The following is a 20,370-nucleotide window of genomic DNA, read 5'->3' as shown; positions in this document are numbered from 1 at the left end:
AAAGAAAGATTGTTTTAAAAGTCGAAATACGCCAAAGAAAATGTGATTAACACCACAAATCCAAGCAATCCAAAGAAAAGCATTTTAAATCTATTTTTTTCTTAAAATTTTTTTCTTCACTATTTTATTAATGAAGTGTGTTATACTTTTACTGTAGGTTCACTAGAGTTTAAGCTGAGAACAAAGGCATCGAGTCATTTTCGGATGCACGTTATGTAAGCGATGCCTTCATGCATGCAGTCATTGTACACTTTTCTTGTCTTTTGTGGAAGCTCATCTTTCAGAAATTCCCTTGAAGGTATGCGCGTGCTGAAGATTGCATACCACACCTCTGTCACACCTCGTTATACAACACAATTCTTCTTTTGTTCACTGTATTGTGCGAACTTCCTTGCGGGTATAGTTGAAGAGCCTCCGTTACTTACATTTTCCTCACCTGTTGCTTAATGAAGGCTGAATAACAATTTAAATGTAGGTGACTGAAAATAGCTTTTACGTATTATCAGTAAACGTCATGTAATTTCTTAATTTAATCAAAAAGTTATTTATGTAATATTTGGCTTTGTGCTCTTTAAAAGAACACAAAGGTGCATTGTGCAGTCCCACAGTCTTCCTCTAAAGGAAATTTAGACCCTTGTTTTTGTTGAAGTAAAGTGTTGTTTTTATTCACGTCAAATAATCTTTCGGATACTGTGTCTCATCTTTGTATCTACGAGGAAACACTTGTCAAGGAAGGAGTGTACATACTCATGTCATCTCCTCTATCATTATCTCAAACATTCATTGAGCAAAGCATCTTTTTGTTTAGAAAAAGAATGCAGACTCACAAAGAACAAAGACACTGTTGTACTAAATGAGTAAATTTGTTACCAGGAACTTACCAGGAACAGTGAAATTCTTTCACAGCTGTCACATCGCCATGGCCTGCAGTGCATCTGAACAGTATTCACAGCACTTCACTTGTCAGTTGTGTTTGTTATACATCTTCTCAAAGTCCTTGGGCCACAGGGATATCAGTGACAGTAAAGAACATCACCGGATTTCCTGTTGTCAGCATATACTCACCAGCCAGTTCATTAGGTACACCAGTACAGTTATAATAATAATAATAATGGATTGCATTTATATAGCGCTTTTCGAGACCTTCAAAGCGCTTTACAATTCATTCACTCTCACGTACTGGTGAAGGCAAGCTACAGTTGTAGCCACAGCTTCCCTGGGGCAGACTGACAGAAGCGAGGCTGCCATATTGCGCCATCGGCCCCTCTGGCCATCACCAGTAGGCCATCACAAGACGAATTGCCAACTCTTGAGCCACGATCGCCTGATAGGCTGGTCTGAGTATTTCAGAAAGTGCTGATTTAGTGGCATTTTCCTACACAGACACCTTTAACGCTAACAGGGAGCAGTCTGAAAAAGAAAAATATCCAGAGGCGAAAGTTCTCTGCATGAAAAAGCCTCGTTAATAGCGGAGATTAAAGGAGAATGGCCAAACTGCTTTGAGCTGATAGGAAGGCAACAGAAAATCTAATATATATAAAAAAAAAACAATAAAAAAAAACACCCAGCACGCCCCTGCGGGCGGTTTATCCTCCAAGCTCGGGTCCTCTACCAGAGGCCTGGGAGCTTGAGGGTCCTGCGCAGTATCTTAGCTGTTCCCAGGACTGCGCTCTTCTGGACAGAGATCTCCGATGTTATTCCCGGGATCTGCTGGAGCCACTCGCCGAGCTTGGGAGTCACCGCACCTAGTGCTCCGATTACCACGGGGACCACCGTTACCTTCACCCTCCACATCCTCTCGAGCTCTTCTCTGAGCCCTTGGTATTTCTCCAGCTTCTCGTGTTCCTTCTTCCTGATATTGCTGTCATTCGGAACCGCTACATCGATCACTACGGCCGTCTTCTTCTGTTCGTCTACCACCACTATGTCCGGTTGGTTAGCCACCACCATTTTGTCCGTCTGTATCTGGAAGTCCCACAGGATCTTAGCTCGGTCATTCTCCACCACCCTTGGGGGCATCTCCCATTTTGACCTCGGGACTTCCAGGTTATACTCGGCACAGATGTTCCTGTACACTATGCCGGCCACTTGGTTATGGCGTTTCATGTATGCCTTGCCTGCTAGCATCTTGCACCCTGCTGTTATGTGCTGGATTGTCTCTGGGGCATCTTTACACAGCCTGCACCTGGGGTCTTGCCTGGTGTGATAGACCCCAGCCTCTATGGATCTTGTGCTCAGAGCTTGTTCTTGTGCTGCCATGATTAGTGCCTCTGTGCTGTCTTTCAGTCCAGCTTTGTCCAGCCACTGGTAGGATTTCTGGATATCAGCCACCTCCTCTATCTGCCGGTGGTACATACCGTGCAGGGGCCTGTCCTTCCATGATGGTTCCTCGTCTCCCTCCTCTTTCTTGGGTTTCTGCTGCCTGAGGTATTCACTGAGCACTCGGTCAGTTGGGGCCATCTTCCCAATGTATTCTTGGATGTTCGTTGTCTCATCCTGGACTGTGGTGCTGACACTCACCAGTCCCCGGCCCCCTTCCTTCCGCTTAGCGTACAGCCTCAGGGTGCTGGACTTGGGGTGAAACCCTCCATGCATGGTAAGGAGCTTTCTTGTCTTTATGTCAGTGGCTTCTATCTCCTCCTTTGGCCAGCCTATTACCCCAGCAGGGTACCTGATCACGGGCAGGGCGTACGTGTTGATGGCCCGGATCTTGTTCTTACCATTCAGCTGACTCCTCAGGACTTGCCTGACCCTCTGCAGGTACTTGGTGGTTGCAGCCTTTCTAGCGGCCTCTTCATGGTTCCCATTTGCCTGCGGGATCCCCAGGTACTTGTAACTGTCCTCTATGTCTGCAATGTTGCCTTCTGGTAGTTCAATCCCCTCAGTTCTGACTACCTTCCCTCTCTTTGTTACCATCCGACTACACTTCTCCAGTCCGAACGACATTCCAATGTCATTGCTGTATAGCCTGGTAGTGTGGATCAGTGAATCGATGTCTCGTTCACTCTTGGCATACAGCTTGATGTCATCCATGTACAGGAGGTGGCTGACAACTGCTCCGTTCCGTAGTCGGTATCCGTAGCCAGTCTTGTTAATGATCTCACTGAGGGGGTTCAGGCCTATGCAGAACAGCAGTGGGGACAGAGCATCTCCTTGGTAGATCCCGCACTTGATGGTGACTTGTGCTATGGGCTTGAAGTTGGCCTCTATCCCCATTGAGTTCCTGATGAAGGCTCTTAGGGTCCCATTGATCTTGTACAATTCTAGGCATTCCAGTATCCAGCTGTGGGGCATTGAGTCATAGGCCTTCTTGTAATCAATCCAGGCAGTGCACAGGTTGGTCAGTCTGGTCTTGCAGTCTCGGCTGACTGTTCTGTCTACCAGTAGCTGGTGTTTTGCTCCTCTGGTATTCTTGCCAATTCCTTTCTGTGTCCCACTCATGTATTGACCCATGTGCCTGTTCATCTTAGCCGATATGATGCCTGACAGGAGCTTCCATGTAGTACTGAGGCAGGTTACTGGTCGGTAGACCATTGCGAGAGTCGAGTTCCACCTGGTGGGTACATCCTGTATAAGTTGATCGCTCTTCTTTCCGAGTGCTACTTGTTGTTGGTTAAGTTCTGTGGTACTCGCAGGGCTTTGTTTAAAATGACCAACAATCTTGCGGCACTTTGCCAGTACACCGACAAAACCACTGCTATCGAGACATACCGTGATGGTCCTCTGGAGAATGTGAGCATTGCAGGCGATGTGCTCATATGGAAGTGCTCTCATAGCAGCCAGCATGTTTGCTGCGCTGTCTGTGCCAATGGTGGATATCTTGTTTTCAATACCCCAGTCATTTGCTACCTTGAGGAACTGTTCGGCGCATTTATCAGCAAAGTGCCTGGTTTCTGTTCTCATGACGGTCAGTGCAAATGAGTTGAGGTTCCACTCACTATCAATAAAGTGTCCAGTCACCCCAAAATAGCTGTGGTTGCCAGCTGAGGTCCAGTGATCTCCGGTTATAGCAACACAGTTGGGAGAATCCTCCGCCAAAATCTCAAGTTTGTTTTTCTTTTCGCCGTCGTACATTTTGCTGATTTTGGTCGTTACTGTAGTCCTGCACGGCGGCTTGTATGACGGGTCATTGGACGCAATTTGCAACACCTCTGTCAATCCTTCGTCCTCTACTATATTTATCGGCCTACAGTTCATCGCTATCCACTTGGCAATAACATTAGTCAGCCTGTCGGTCGCAGACTTGCTCATACGAGGGGTATTCTCTAGTTTTGTTTGGCGAAAAGCTTTGCTCTGGCTTGCTATATTGCTAACGTCTTCACTGCTAGCTGTTGCTGCACTCGCGGCTGGGTGCTTTGCGTTGAGGTGATAGGCCAAACTTGAGCTGCTTCGGTGGTAAGCAAACTCCTTCTTACACTCTAGGCAGACCACTTTACCTTTGTCAATGGTGCCGTCGGGGCGTTTATGAAATACAAATTTCCCGTTCATTGGGCCAACAACTCTCAGATGCGCCTCCATATCCACACTGTAAGCTAATCACCACTTCTCACCTTGACCTCACGACGTGACTCCACCCCCAACAAGTCAAGCACAAGGAGCCCAGCACATAAAAACGGATTTTATAACATAGCAACTCTCATACAAAATCAATGACGTCAAGAGATTAAAAATTAGATTAACGAGATTAAAAAACATAACGCGCTAAATAGCATTGTAATTAATTAATCGCAATTAACGTGATAATTTGACACCCCTAATATATATATATATATATATATATATGAAACCTTGAAGCAGCAGATGACCACACAAGTGCTTCTAGGGTGACCAGATACTTCCCAAAAAACTGAATGTGGTGCAAGCACAGTGATTGTGTGCAATAATGACTGTCTGAAAATTTCACATCCAACTTTAAAACAAATTTACAATAAACTGTGCAGACTACCATATTTACATTTAGCAGGTTAAGGTGAAATAAATTAGATTTGGAAGCAACTTTTCCAATTTTCTTACTGACTAAATGTTAGAAGCATAACAGGAAGCTGAGGTTTGGCTTTATGGCCTCATAGTCTTTATACATTCCAGTATTCTCTTTTATGGTGCTGTTACTTCAGCTGCTGTTTTGTCTCATAATTTTTTATTGTAGGGAGAGATTCATAGATCATTATTTTTGAGCCATATGTGACTATTTTTTTAGCCATGTTATGATACATATATCCGTGTCGCCTCACACTATATTTTTCCTCATTTAGGGAGTAATTTTATTGAAAGAGTCAAAAAGGTATTTCCCAAAATACACTGCGATCTGCAAAGCCTGTGGCAAATGTTGTACAGAGGCTTATCTGGTCACCACTTCTGGCAGCTTTGCACAGGAAACTGAAACTGAATAAAAATTTTTAATTGAGTCCCACCCCTAGTAAAAAGCTTTCACAGCTGTCACATCGCCATGGCCTGCAGTGCATCCGAACAGTATTTACAGCGCTTCACTTGTTCCACATTTTGTCACATTACAGATTCACATCATGGATGTGCAACCAACAAATCTGCAGCGACTGTGTGATACTATCCTATCATTCCTATCATTATGGATCTAGCATGGTGTAACTAACTAAGTGACCATTGGCCTTTTATTAACATCCTTCAATAAAATTTCTTTAACTGGTTGAGAAAAAACCCATGCGCCTCGTGTAGTTTCCCCAAACATTGCACTATGGATTGAATTCCCCTTATCTTTCTTCTTTTCTTCACTGAATTGAGTAGGATAACATGTTGGGTGGCTCGCTGAACAAAAAACACCACTTAAATTACTTCACGTGTTTCACAAAAACACAGAAACAATAAGACAACTCGTGAAAAGGGAAACATTACTGGCTTTCTACAGTGCAATAACAATCATGCAATGGTCAGTATAGTGTGGTTACATAAGAGAGCGTGTCATATACAACAATTATCAGCAAAACCATATCAGTTTTATCCAAAACTGTTTAATCGAAAAGCACCACACCAAGAAGAAATATTATCCCAATACGAGTTTGACAGCAAGTCAAAGCTAACCACAAAATATGATAAGAAAATATCCTCAAGTGTCCCTTCCTTAGAAAGAAATGTAAAGTCTTGTTTTATTGATGTCAAAAAAATTTTCAGATACCGTGTCTCATCTCTGTATCTACAAGGGAACACCTGTCAATAAGCTTGCTGTACCCACTAAACATTGGACGTCGGACAGACATGCTGATCATGTCTATATTGAGTCCATCGGTCCATGACCAAGTATGGACATCTATACGATGTCCAAACGTCCAACCATGACTAAATCTGGACATCAGTATGACGTTCAACAATTGAACTTTAGACTGGGTCATTTTTTTTGGACTTCATGTGGAAATCTTTGGCAAACGCAGGGAGTTTACATGATTAATAAATGTAAAAACTTTTTAGTTACAAATATTAACATTGTTGTTACTAACATGATGCATATGAATACAGATTATTTCTAAACAAACACAATTATTATGTGTTGGCCTATTTTTTTTATTCAGTAGATCCAGATTTTTTGTTATGGTCGAGTTTTAAATGTTCCTGTTTTTCTTTAACTGGTTTATTTTAATTAATCAGCTTATTTGATTGTAACCAGGCTAAAAGTAAAACTGCATCTTTTTGTTTAAAAAATAAATAGATACATAAGAGAGCGTGTCATATACAACAATTATCAGCAAAACCATATCAGTTTTATCCAAAACTGTTTAATCGAAAAGCACCACACCAAGAAGAAATATTATCCCAATACGAGTTTGACAGCAAGTCAAAGCTAACCACAAAATATGATAAGAAAATATCCTCAAGTGTCCCTTCCTTAGAAAGAAATGTAAAGTCTTGTTTTATTGATGTCAAAAAAATTTTCAGATACCGTGTCTCATCTCTGTATCTACAAGGGAACACCTGTCAATAAGCTTGCTGTACCCACTAAACATTGGACGTCGGACAGACATGCTGATCATGTCTATATTGAGTCCATCGGTCCATGACCAAGTATGGACATCTATACGATGTCCAAACGTCCAACCATGACTAAATCTGGACATCAGTATGACGTTCAACAATTGAACTTTAGACTGGGTCATTTTTTTTGGACTTCATGTGGAAATCTTTGGCAAACGCAGGGAGTTTACATGATTAATAAATGTAAAAACTTTTTAGTTACAAATATTAACATTGTTGTTACTAACATGATGCATATGAATACAGATTATTTCTAAACAAACACAATTATTATGTGTTGGCCTATTTTTTTTATTCAGTAGATCCAGATTTTTTGTTTTATGGTCGAGTTTTAAATGTTCCTGTTTTTCTTTAACTGGTTTATTTTAATTAATCAGCTTATTTGATTGTAACCAGGCTAAAAGTAAAACTGCATCTTTTTGTTTAAAAAATAAATAGATACATAAGAGAGCGTGTCATATACAACAATTATCAGCAAAACCATATCAGTTTTATCCAAAACTGTTTAATTGAAAAGCACCACACCAAGAAGAAATATTATCCCGATACGAGTTTGACAGCAAGTCAAAGCTAACCACAAAATATGATAAGAAAATATTCTCAAGTGTCCCTTCCTTAGAAAGAAATGTAAAGTCTTGTTTTTATTCACGTCAAAGAGTTAACCTCATCTCATCTCTGTATCTTCGAGGAAACACTTGTCATGCTTGCTGCAAGGAGTGTTCATAAGGAGTCATCTCCTCCATCATTATCTCAAATACAGAAAAGGAATGCAGACACACAATGAACAAAAGAAACTGTTGTATTAAATGATTATAAACGATTTCTTACCAGGAAGGAGCAGTTACATTAAAAAGCTTACTTTTTCTGCTTTCTGTGTTTTTGTTAAAAATGTGACATCAAATTCATTCTACAAACAATACTACATAATCGTGAACGAGAATGAGTCTTTTTGTGTCAAATTCTTTCCCATAACCTATACATTATTATATTGCATTGCATTGCACAGGATTGTTTGTAGTTTTAGGTGAAAAATGATTTTAATCCAATTTGGAATAAGGCTGTTACATGACAAACTGTGGAACATGTTACAGTACACATTTTGGATGCACAGTTTCTCTTTTCCACAGTTTCATTAGATAACATTACAGGAAATTACAACAAAATATATATTTTTAAATGCTGTTTTGGATGGTCTTCGTTTCAGACCCCCCCCCCCTCCCCTATTAGAATACAGCTTAAAAAACAGAAAAGCTGGTAAGGCGGTGAAACAAAGATACATATTGAGCAGAATATTACGAATGTTTGCACATGCACATATAAATAGTTTGACACGATTACTGCTGTGTCCACACCTAGAGATTTCTGAGACTTTGGGTGGGAGCTTGCTCTCACTCTGCACTACAAATTTCCCATCATAAAATGAGTCAAGAGGGAGTGTTGCTGCTCAAACAAGGAGGAAAGTACTGTACGTTTCCTGGTTCCTTACCCCAAATTAGGTAACTGGTTGATTATACAGTCACAAAGTTCTTATAGAGAGTATCACCGAGTATCACTTGAGTTATTGTGCTAGGTAATTATTTGCAAGTAAGGAAGTATTTAAAACAATTCTGATTTGATCTAAATTGCTGAGAAGCATTCAGGAAACAGCCGTGTTTTCCTCTAAACAACTACAACAGCTGGTTTCATTTCGTCATGTTTTTTCTTTGTGCTTCTTCGAGCACTTTCTTAGTTACATAATTTATATTTTTATCTACATGACATAACAAATGCATTGCTAATCATAATAGCGAAACTGCCGAATTTCCCGCCAAACCTTAGCTTAACATTTTCCTCATTCCAAGGGCATCAAAGGTTATTGCAGAGCATCCAGAAATCATTGGCAACACTTCCCTTATTCTACATTTTATCATGTTACAGCCTTATTGAAAAACTGATTAGACTTAGTATTATTATTATTATTATTTTTTTACATCAAAACTCTACAAGAGATTGCTTGACATTCTTTCAAATGCATTAAAAAAAAACAAAAAAAAACCCCGATTCCTGTAACTGCCAGTGAGACTTCTGCTCCGCTCAGCAAGTATTTTGGCCCACTCCTCATAAGCAAACTGGCCCAGTTGTTTCCGGTTTGAGGGGCGCCTTTTCCAGACTGCATGTTTCAGCTCCTTCCAAAAATGCTCAATAGGATTGAGGTCAGGGCTCATAGAAGGCCACTTTAAAATAGTCCAATGTTTCCCTCTTAGCCATCCTTCGGTGTTTTTTTTCGCTGTGTGTTTTGCGTCATTGTCCTTTTGTAAGACCCATGACCTGCGACTTAGACCAAGCTTTCTGACACTGGCCAGCACATTTCTCTCTAGAATCCCTTGATAGTCTTGAGATTTCATTGTACCCTGCACAGATTCAAGACACCCTGTTCCAGATGCAGCAAAGCAGCCCTAGAACATGACCGAGCTTCCCCCATTTTCACAGTTAAGACAGTGTTCTTTTCTTGATATGCTTCATTTTTCCGTCGGTGAACATAGAGCTGATGTGCCTTGGCAAAAAGTTCAATTTTTGTCTCATCTGTCCACAGGACATTTTCCCAGAAGCTTTGTGGCTTGTCAACATGTAGTTTGGCATATTCCAGTCTGGCTTTTTTATGATTTGTTTTCAACAATAGTGTCCTTGGTCGTCTCCCATGTAGGCCACTGTGGCTGAAACAACGACGGATGGTGCGATCTGACACTGATGTTCCATGAGCATGAAGTTCAGCTTGGATTTCTTTCTGGGCTCTTTTGTTACCATTCGGAATATCCGTCTCTTTGATCTGTTGTCAATTTTCCTCCTGCAGCCACATCCAGGGAGGTTGGCTACAGTCCCATGGATCTTAAATTTCTGAATGACATGTGCAACTGTAGTCACAGGAACATCTAGCTGCTTGGAGATGGTCTTATAGCCTTTACTTTCAACATGCTTGTCTATGATTTTCTTTCTAATCTCCTGAGACAACTCTTTCATTTGCTTCCTCTGGTCCATGTTGAGTGTGGTACACACCATGTCACCAAACAACACAGTGACTACCTGGAGTCCTATAGGCCCACTGACTGATTACAAGATTGCAGACACCTGTGATGCTGATTAGTGGACACACCTTGGATTAACATGTCCCTTTGGTCACATTATTTTCATTCCTTTCTAGGGGTACCATCATTTTTGTCCAGGCCTGTTTCATGCATTTACTTTTTAAATAATTCAGTTGAAGCATGGTTGGAAAGCAATGTCAAACTTTCATTGGTTAAGATTGGAATTTTTTGTTTATTATTACTTTTGTCAAATTAAAGTTATTTCTGTGACCATTGTGAGTTTTTCTTTCACTGACTGAAGGGTACCAACAATTTAGTCCACGTCTGTATATATTGAACTGCTGTTGTTGTTGTTACCTTTGCTTCACTGTAAATAAATCCACTGTCTTCTTCAAAGGAGCCCTGCATACGAGTCCTGTCTTTCCACATCAGCCCTGACAATCAGCTTAACATTTTACCCATTCTCAGAAGACTCCTCAAAGGCTACTATTTCCTCTCGTACATGCAATATGTTTCTTTGGTTTCTTTTGTGTCAGTGATGTTAGTCACCAGATACAGAAACACTATAAAGTCACTGCATTAAATTTAAATCATTAGATTTATGTTGCAAAACGACATATTTAACACAAAACTTCCTAAACCTAACAAAGCAGTTTTCAGTGACTAAATAAGGCCATCACTTCATCTTTTTTTTTTTAACAAAGTAAAAGACTTTGAGTGTCCAAGCCGGAGGCCAGACTTGAACTGATCGTACATCTCTGGTAAGATCTGAAAATGGGTGAAAAGCTATGCTCCCCATCCACCTGTTGGAGCTCGAGTTTTCTAAGACTTTGGGTGGGAGCTTGTGCTCACTCTGAGCTACAAAATTTCCCATCATAAAATGAGTCCAGGGGGAGTGTTGCTGCTAAAACTAGGAGGAAAGTGTAGTGAGGGAAAAGCCCGCTGACACCTGTACGTTTCCTGGTTCTTTTTTGGTAACTCGTTGATTATTCAGTCACAAAGTTCACATAAATATTAGATCACTGAGAATCATTTGAGTTAGTGTGCTAGTTAATTATTCACAATTAAGGAAGTATTTAAAACAATTCTGACTATCTAAATTGCTTAGAAACATTCAGGAAACAGCCGTGTTTTGAAGCACCTGAGCTTCAAAACTGAGTTCAGGTTCACCCTGTTTCCACTGATCGTCTATCAGATGTTTCTACGGGGACTGGAGTCCATTTGTGCTAAATTCAGTGGATACGACATGATTTGAAAAGGCACACACCTGTCTATGTAAGTTCTCATAGCTGACAGTGTATGTCAAAGCACAAACCAAGCCATGACGTCCAAGACAGGATTGTATTGAGGCACCGATCTAGAGAAAGGTACAGAAATACCAATCTAAGCAATCAGGGTAGAAGGGAGGGACAAAGGAGAACCTTCCAGAAGGACAACCATTTCTGGAACACTCAGGCCTGTATGTATAAAGTATGTATAAAGAGTTGCTTAGTAATACACAAGTACACTTGAATTGCATTGCACTATTCTGAAAGTAGCATGTCCATACCTCTGTAAAAGAGGATACACATGCCGAGCTGGAACACGCCAGCTGTCCACAGCCAGGGGACATGACCGACAGAGAGCTCAGGGACCACACCTAGCAGGGGGCAGGCTAATACAGACGCAGATAATAAATTCATCGCCAAACTCACTGACACGGCATCATTACACCCCTGGTTCTGCTCTGCTTTCAGCTCAGCTTTCTTCTTCGCACCTGTTCCAGGAAGTTCCACTTTACCGTGAGTGATCACAGACAGCAGACGTCCTGAACCAAAGTAAAGACACACCAGACAGACAAGGAAGTAGTTAGCAGCTGTGGCATACAGGCCAAAACCTACCGCTGTCAGACCTGCGATCTGATGGGCGGAAGCTAAGGAGATACCAACAGCTATGAGAAAGAGAACTGCTTTCTTTGCTACAACAGCAGCAATGCCTATGATGAGCAAGGCCAAGATAAATGCTGCAAGGCCTGGAACAAAAGCGAATCTCAGCTGTGTGGGCTGTATGACCCTCTGCCCTCCCAGGATATACACCAGACCAGAGCCACACCACAGAGCAGAAACAGTGAGACACAGGGTGGAAAACAGGCGGCCGTGGGACAGACTGTGATGGATTCCTAAGAAAAAACAGGGCAGGGTCAGGAGAAACACTTACAGCTACATGACAACATGCAATAATAAAACTCAAACCTAAACAAACCTGAGTAAGCCAGAAGCGCTGCAGTGATGAGAAGCAGAATTCCCAGTGCAGTGTGGGGGACCAAGTCTTTTTCAGGAGTGCTGCCATAACCATTCACCAAAAGCAGGAGTGAACCTGTAGGATAAAATCACTGGCTTTATCTTTATTTCTCATCTTTACCGCTTTATTTATTTATTTTTTTACTTTAAAAAAAATCTGTTTATTTTTGGTTAAGTAAAATGTTTTTTTTTTTCACATCTATTTTTTTAGTTTGTTTTTTAAAGTTAACTTAACCTTAAAAGGATCGTCATAAAATATTGTTTTATTATTATAAAACAATATTTTATGTTTATATAGCTTCAAAACTGAGCTCAGGTTCACCCTGTTTCCACTGATCGTCTATTAGATTTCTACGGGGGACTGGAGTCCATTTGTGCTAAATTCAGTGGATACGACATGATTTGAAAAGGCACACACCTGTCTATGTAAGTTCTCATAGCTGACAGTGTATGTCAAAGCACAAACAAAGCCATGACATCCGAGGAATTGTCTATAGACCTCCGAGACAGGATTGTAAGGATTGTATTGAGGCACCGACCTAGAGAAAGGTACAGAAATACCAATCTGAGGAATCAGGGTAGAAGGGTCTAAGTCAGGGAGGTAAGCAAGAACCCAGTGGTCACTCTGACAGCTCCTGCACTGCTCTGTGGACAAAGGGGAACCTTCCAGAAGGACAACCATTTCTGGAACACTCAGGCCTGTATGGTAAAGTGGCCAGATGAAGCCACTCCTCAGTAAAAAGCACATGACAACCCACGTAGACTTTGTCAAAGGGCACCATGAGAAACAAAGACTGAACTCTTTGGCCCAAAAGGCAAGCGTCATGTCTGGATGAAACCTGGCACCACTCATCACCTGGCCAATACCACCTCGACAGTGATGGTGGCAGCACCATGCTGTGGGGATGTTTCTGACATATTTAACCAAAAACACAATACTTCCTCCTTCCACAAATTTCACCAGCAGGGCACAACCTGCTGTCTCGTGATTGATAATCTACGCACTCTTAATGCAGTTTTATATGATGAGTGTCTTTTAGTGTCACAATATTACTGCTGCATCATAGCACTGAGGTTTTTTTTTTTTGAGACTTTAGGGCCATCCACTCACTGTGTTTAAAAAGCCGTCCATCATCAAATAAATCCAGAGTGCCTGTTGATGCTCAGAAAAAGTGACCTGTATATTTCCTGGTTCCAGTATCAGGTAATAGGCTGTTTACATGGTGACAAAGTATGTATAAAGAGTTGCTTATTAATACACAAGTATCACTTGAATTGCATTGCACTATTCTAAAAGTATTTTAAAAAGAGATTTTATTTAGAATTTGCTTAGAAACAGGAGTGAGCTGTGTTTACCTCTAAACAAAAAACGGTTTCGTTTCTTCACGCTTCTTCTCATAAGACTATATTAGATGCATCATGACATTTTTTCCATTCCCAGGTTGACAATGAGTATTGTTTTGTTTCTTTCATGCAATGCATTCTTTTGTGTCAGTGATGTTTTTCAGCTACTGTCACCACGTTATGCTTATGAAAGACTGCTTGGCATTGAATATATAAATCATGAAGTTAATGTGAAACATTAGTATTGGGAAGGGAAATATTTGAACCAAAACTACAAAATCTTTGTAGTTTTTAGTGCCTAAATGTAACCAGGTAGATTTTGATGCCTTGACTTGATCAAGTTTGCGAACAGACAAACATTTCTCATGCAGAACACAGTCTGCTGTCTCCTGACTGATAACCTGGTGACTATGCACCCTTAATACCTTTTTAAAATATTTAAATATTTCTAATATTGTGTCCAGCTTTTAATTAAGGAGTAAAAACAGTGGTATACTTGGAACAGTTAACACGTTGATGTTTTCACTTCATTTAATTGACTGGATAAAATCAGCTTTTACAGACAGAAAACAATTTCACAAATGGTTGGATCCTCTTTTTTTTTTGAATGTCTGAAATCCGTCCACCTACTCTAACTTGCCAGATGTTTGCTGATTATATATATTTATCTGTATACATTTGGATGCTAAAACAAAGAAGCTGCAGAATAACTTTAGGCACAATCGCAAAGTCACAATTTGTATTTAAAATACAAATCAAGTAAGCTGTGCCTTGAGTCAAAGCTTGTTTGGTAGATTTTAGACATATTAAGTGCAAGTTAACTACAGGTTAACTACAAGTTGTACCAAATTAAGATCTGAGGACTCTCTTTATACCTTTAAAGATAAGCTTAAACAGAAGAGCTACCTGTGCAGGCTTGCTTCTGTTTAGTTTCATCCATTCATGCCATTTTTATTTGTTGTATTTTATTTTATTTTGTAATTTACTTTGTGACTTTTAGTCTTCAAAACTGCAATGTAAATGAACTTTACATGTATCAAGCTTATTTTATTATCACAAACAAAAAATATGGCTTGTGTGGCGTTCCATATATGTGATTCTGTGTTTGGTGACTCTCAAGGTTATTATAATTATTTAAAACTGTCCCCTGCTAAAGACTAAAATTAGCACTGAAACGAATAAAAACAAAAGTATAACTATACATTTTCAAACAATAAAAACTAAACTGAAACAAGCAAACTGCTCTGGAAACTGATAGTAAACCAACTTGAAAACAAAAAGCTAAAACGAAATAAAAATTCAAGCTGATTAGAAGTTCAAAACTCTAATAATTCTGATGGCTTCAACTTACCGAATTTCCCAGAGGAACACACCCGAGGGATTAATAAAGTTTTATCTTATCTTATCTTTATCTTATCTTAAATTCTCCCTTGGAAAAAACATTTGGTGACTGTTAAACGTTATGTAGTTATAAGTTATGTACGTTGCAGATGTAATAAATGCAAACAAACGTAACATTGCATTTGCAGGGGAATTGTGAAATGCATGGAATTTATATAAAAATCCACAGTATTCAGATTAGCCCTGTTAAGGACATACAGACATGCATACATGGCATATACACCATTATAGTAAGATCAGATATTTGTTACTCATTTCATTACTTATTGTTATGCTTTTTGTTATTTTTAATGATGCACATTAAAAATAGAATATTGATGAAATCTCATGACACAATCAGCTACTTTCATTATGAGCAAAAACCTACATGTCATTTTGAACATTATGACTTTTCAAAGAATAAAAGAAAACACAACTTTTTTCAATATAGTATTTTATGAATAGGGACATATGCATTTAGAATCAATCAAATGCAGTTTTATATTTCAACATGAAAAGTTAAAAGGTGCATTATTGTAATTTTGTAATTTTCAGACAAAAGGGAAACATAATAAATAACACTTTATTAAGTACATTACAAATCACCCAGTTAGTTCCACAATGTGATTTCCCTCATTTAATAACAGCTTTACACATCAGGTTTATTAGAAATGGCAGCATATTTTAAGCAAATGCATAGAAACTACGATCCATTCCCGAGGACTGGATTTTCTTCAAGTGAAGGCGGGCAGGGTGTTGAGTTTTCAGACTCTCTTCCCGAATCTTCGGTGCTTCCCACTTCTGAAATGTCTCTTTCTGTAAGTGGTAGCTCCATATCATACTGAAAGGCAGGATTGGTCTGCCCTTGTCTGTGCCGCCTCTGAACCTCCTCAAAGATTTGAAGAACCTTGAAAGCAGACAGAAATAGCAGGTTTCAAAGTAAACAACCACCAAATTACTACAACAGAGAGAATGACTGTGTCATCTTTATATTACCTTTGATTTTGGAATGAGACCGACTCTAAAGAAACCAATTTGTCCAGTTTCAATCTTGGTGCAGTCAACCACAGTAGATGCAATGTTCTCTGGGGAGGGTCCATCACATAACACTCCATCCACCTAAGAAACAAAACCACGTCCAGTTCAGTAAAAACAAAATAAAACTGAAAAAAATTAGGAATCAGCAGCTTGTTTAGTCTTCATTAACTAAATTATCATGATTACCTTGTTTCCCAGTTTGGCATACACTTGATTGTGGTGAGTTGTATCAGCTTCACCTGTGGGGTTGGCTGATGTTACTGCAATGGGCCCCACCTATAGGAATAAGTATTAGAAGTTTATATTCACTGATTTTGGTTCATTTTTGGACATGCAATGATCAATATTGATGTCCCTTACCAAACCAATGAGATGTGTGGCTACAGAACAGTCGGGGTTTCTGATAGCAATGCTTTGTGGAGTCCCAATGTGTTTGGCAGCATCTCCCAAACCAAAGATTTCCATCCACGGGCCTGTGTGAGAAAGCAAGAAACAAAAAATGATGATAATAAGAAAAATCCCACCAGCACACAGACACACTCACGCACAGTCTTACACTCACCTCTTGGTATAACCATGCTAATGGAAGATGGCCACGCAGCCTCCATGAAGTCCAGAAGCAGAGGGCTCAGCAGGTGTCGCACCGGCTCCAGCTGCTTGACAGAGGAGATCCACATGGACATGGGACGGTCCTCTGCCTGCTTCTTCACCCTGAAGCCAAACAAAATAGCGAGATTTAACAGGAATTAGACAGCTATAAATACACTTAGGGACAAGTGAAATACATGAAATAGGAAACTCACTTGTAAGCTTTGATTACAGCATCAGGTCTGTTGCAAGCAGCCACCAGCACATAGACGGTGTCAGTAGGCATTCCACATATGCCGCCATTTTTCATGATTTCTGCATGAAGAAAGAAGAGGGGGTGATAGTAAAATGAAACCCACATCCAGCATACTAACATCTGCTTATTTGAGAACTCAGCATCAATGTATTCTATGTCTTACCTGCAATCTGTAGGACAGATGTGGCTTTACGGGCTGGTAAATGTGGACAGACAGCTGCCCCTCCCCCTGCTCCAGTCAGCTTGATAATAGGGTTTCCTAAGGGGATCTGAGGAGACTTGAAGGTGCTGTTGAAAATGTGTGCCAAGAAAAAATAAAAACTGACAAGGCCAAAGATGATTGTGACTCCTATGTCATAGCCATAAGGCAGTGAGCCCATGGCGTCCAGCAGGAAGCTGATGAGTATGAGATGGAAGGTAAATGCGTAGACAAACCATGCGACGTTCATAAACAACGCTGCAGCTGTCACTAAAATGTTGAACACAAGGAAGGTAATGATCCCAACAGCAATGTTAAGACCTCTGGTCTCACCATACAGGCCGCCATATCGTGTCAGCCCCCACACCGTCCACATCACCCCATAGAGAATAAAGACTGTGCTCTCAAAGGTTTTACCACGAGCAAAGGCTACTGCGCCGCACAGCAGCTCCAGTGCTCCGCCAGCCATGACCACCCAGGGTAGAATCAGCACAAAGAGAGGATTTTGGCTACCTACTGTGGCTGTGATTGCGAAAGTAGCCAGCACATTGGATGCATGGCCTAACACCTCTGCATCTGCATATTTAGAGTAGCCCAGGTAAGGTGTGTGCAATTCTTTGTCATGTGCCCTGAGAGTAACGCTCTGCATCCTGCCAACTAAAGCCTTGAAACAGCTCTGCCCTGTGGGAATCTTGGTACTAGAGGCCATGTTAAAGGTGGTAATCAAAAGCATGCAAGCAGAAGCCACAAATATAGCTGCCTGGACACCTTGAGTGCCTGCTTGGAAAAAGCCTTGAGGCTGGGCTGCAAGAGCAATAGAATAGGCGACAAAGAATAGCTGGTAGAAGCCCTCCAGCAGGTCCTTCTGAGTACTGAACAGAGCCAGTATGAAGAAAAGAACTGAGAAGACAACAGGAAAGGGAACAGGTGAGTAAGGCCGAATGGAATAAAATGACAGCAGGGCACTGTAACCCTCTGCAAACGCAAAGAGGGAAGTGAAGCCATAAAAAGTGGCAGCAAGCATGTCCATACCTCTGTAAAAGAGGATACACATGCCGAGCTGGAACACGCCAGCTGTCCACAGCCAGGGGACATGACCGACAGAGAGCTCAGGGACCACACCTAGCAGGGGACAGGCTAATACAGACGCAGATAATAAATTCATCGCCAAACTCACTGACACGGCATCATTACACCCCTGGTTCTGCTCTGCTTTCAGCTCAGCTTTCTTCTTCGCACCTGTTCCAGGAAGTTCCACTTTACCGTGAGTGATCACAGACAGCAGACGTCCAGAACCAAAGTAAAGACACACCAGACAGACAAGGAAGTAGTTAGCAGCTGTGGCATACAGGCCAAAACCTACCGCTGTCAGACCTGCGATCTGATGGGCGGAAGCTAAGGAGATACCAACAGCTATGAGAAAGAGAACTGCTTTCTTTGCTACAACAGCAGCAATGCCTATGATGAGCAAGGCCAAGATAAATGCTGCAAGGCCTGGAACAAATGCGAATCTCAGCTGTGTGGGCTGTATGACCCTTTGCCCTCCCAGGATATACACCAGACCAGAGCCACACCACAGAGCAGAAACAGTGAGACACAGGGTGGAAAACAGGCGGCCGTGGGACAGACTGTGACGGATTCCTACGAAAAAACAGGGCAGGGTCAGGAGAAACACTTACAGCTACATGACAACATGCAATAATAAAACTCAAACCTAAACAAACCTGAGTAAGCCAGAAGCGCTGCAGTGATGAGAAGCAGAATTCCCAGTGCAGTGTGGGGGACCAAGTCTTTTTCAGGAGTGCTGCCATAACCATTCACCAAAAGCAGGAGTGAACCTGTAGGATAAAATCACTGGCTTTATCTTTATTTCTCATCTTTACCGCTTTATTATTATTTTTTTTTTTGCTTAAAAAAAAATCTGTTTATTTTTGGTTAACAAAAATGTGTTTTTTTTCACATCTATTTTTAGTTTGTTTTTTAAAGTTAACTTAACAACCTTAAAAGGATCGTCATGAAATATTATTTTATTATTATTTATATTATTCTTTAATTATTAAATCATAATTAATAATGAATTCGTTTTTTATCATTATGAACTCTTATTTATTTACAGCAGACTGGATAGTTTAAAAAATAATGCTAAAAGTGATTTTCAGCTTTTCTAAGTGTGTGTAGTTGTTATTTCATCTAATATTTTTACTTACTTTGGTAAATAGGCTGTATTCAACAAGATTCTCAAAGAGGTTACATAGAATATAAAGACATAACATCTTTGCAAGTATCCTTGTGACTGAATTATTGTACCCACCTACTCTGTCTTCTGCACTATACTAACACTACTCCTTTTTCAGCCGTTCTTTCTGGCTTAAAATGTCTTGATATCGTTCACGACAGGCGGCTGTTCGAGGTCACTTACAGCAGTTTAAATAAATCACTTTATTAAAATGTCTTTTCACCTCATGTTAATGTGACAATATGAGTTATGATTAATATGAGCGCGCATTTCGCCATGATAGTCTACATGAAAAAAACAAAACAAACACAAAGCTGGTAACACTTCGGAAAGCAAATCACAAGCTTACCACCGCCGATGCTCAGGATGCCGACGGATATGTGCAGAGAGCCGCTTAGAGCCATGGCTGTAGTGTCTCCCTCTGTCGACATGAGGCTGTTTTATACACGTGGGCGTAACATCAGCAGACACTTGAGAGGACGAACCGTGTCTCACCGGGAAATAACACGGGCAGCGTCCATGGAATATCCAACAGGCATCTGTTGTGTGTCTAAAATGAATCACTTAGGTTACATTGCATAAAAATGTAAACATGTCATTATTTGGAAGTTTGCGCATGTAAAATACACAGATAAATACATAAGTTAACCTGAATCATCGAAAAGAGTATTATTAATAAATTAATAATTATTAACCATTCCCCCGCTGCAAAAAATCCAAATCAGGATAAGACAGATATTCCTATCACAACTCACACACTTCTTCCATTCCCGGTGGCTTTAATATGCCACTTTTTTCAAAAGTTAGGCCAAAGAAGTTAACTTTAATGTCAATGCGGTAGTTTCGTGGCTTATCTTAACGTTTTCTTTTCATAGCTCAACATTTTATTACAACTTTATAACAACGCGGAATGACTCGGCGTTTTCCTCGTTGTCGGTAACGCGGATGATGTCAGTCTGTCGGGTTACAGAGTTATTGGGGGAGGAGAC

The 20,370-nt window shown here is 40.5% G+C and overlaps 2 protein-coding genes across 3 annotated transcripts; both read right to left on the bottom strand.

Annotated features, from left to right (window-relative positions):
• Positions 1-963: 963 nt before the first annotated feature.
• On the bottom strand, positions 964-4,721 carry LOC146582132 (E3 SUMO-protein ligase ZBED1-like). Its single transcript, XM_085246025.1, has 2 exons — positions 3,520-4,721; positions 964-996 (listed from the first exon to the last, which is right to left on the bottom strand). Exons 1-2 carry the CDS (start codon positions 4,516-4,518, stop codon positions 964-966), a joined length of 1,032 nt encoding a protein of 343 aa, XP_085102151.1. The 5' UTR covers positions 4,519-4,721.
• A 10,516-nt stretch (positions 4,722-15,237) lies between these two features.
• On the bottom strand, positions 15,238-20,221 carry LOC146582131 (uncharacterized). 2 transcript variants are annotated; one of them, XM_085291842.1, is made up of 10 exons: positions 20,077-20,221; positions 19,731-19,931; positions 18,870-18,983; positions 17,110-18,786; positions 16,906-17,005; positions 16,665-16,813; positions 16,463-16,575; positions 16,289-16,378; positions 16,061-16,183; positions 15,238-15,971 (listed from the first exon to the last, which is right to left on the bottom strand). In XM_085291842.1, the coding sequence occupies exons 2-10, from the start codon at positions 19,810-19,812 to the stop codon at positions 15,768-15,770; spliced, it is 2,652 nt and encodes an 883-aa protein (XP_085147968.1). In that variant the 5' UTR covers positions 19,813-19,931; positions 20,077-20,221; the 3' UTR covers positions 15,238-15,767. The 2 variants fall into 2 exon arrangements, with proteins under 2 accessions (XP_085147968.1, XP_085147977.1); XM_085291851.1 differs by having other exon boundaries at positions 20,137-20,203.
• Positions 20,222-20,370: the final 149 nt, after the last annotated feature.

The sequence above is a fragment of the Mchenga conophoros genome, linkage group LG2 (genome assembly GCF_057382185.1).
Source record: "Mchenga conophoros isolate Kocher_MC1m ecotype Shallow Benthic linkage group LG2, M_conophoros_male_GT1.1, whole genome shotgun sequence".
NCBI lineage: Eukaryota > Metazoa > Chordata > Actinopteri > Cichliformes > Cichlidae > Mchenga > Mchenga conophoros.
The sequence above is the reverse complement of the archived record's forward strand: the minus strand, read 5'-3'. Positions and strand labels throughout refer to the sequence as shown.

Excerpts from the sequence above, each read along its gene's own strand:
- LOC146582132 (XM_085246025.1), bottom strand. The coding sequence starts at position 4,518 with ATGGAGGCGCATCTGAGAGTTGTTGGCCCAATGAACGGGAAATTTGTA. Across the intron at positions 997-3,519 it reads TCGCAATGGTCTACCGACCA|GACTTTGAGAAGATGTATAA; the intron begins GTAACCTGCCTC and ends CTGTGGCCCAAG.
- LOC146582131 (XM_085291842.1), bottom strand. The coding sequence starts at position 19,812 with ATGTCGACAGAGGGAGACACTACAGCCATGGCTCTAAGCGGCTCTCTG. Across the intron at positions 18,787-18,869 it reads AGCGCTTCTGGCTTACTCAG|GAATCCGTCACAGTCTGTCC; the intron begins GTTTGTTTAGGT and ends GTTTTTTCGTAG. Across the intron at positions 16,814-16,905 it reads GCTGTAATCAAAGCTTACAA|GGTGAAGAAGCAGGCAGAGG; the intron begins GTGAGTTTCCTA and ends GTTTGGCTTCAG.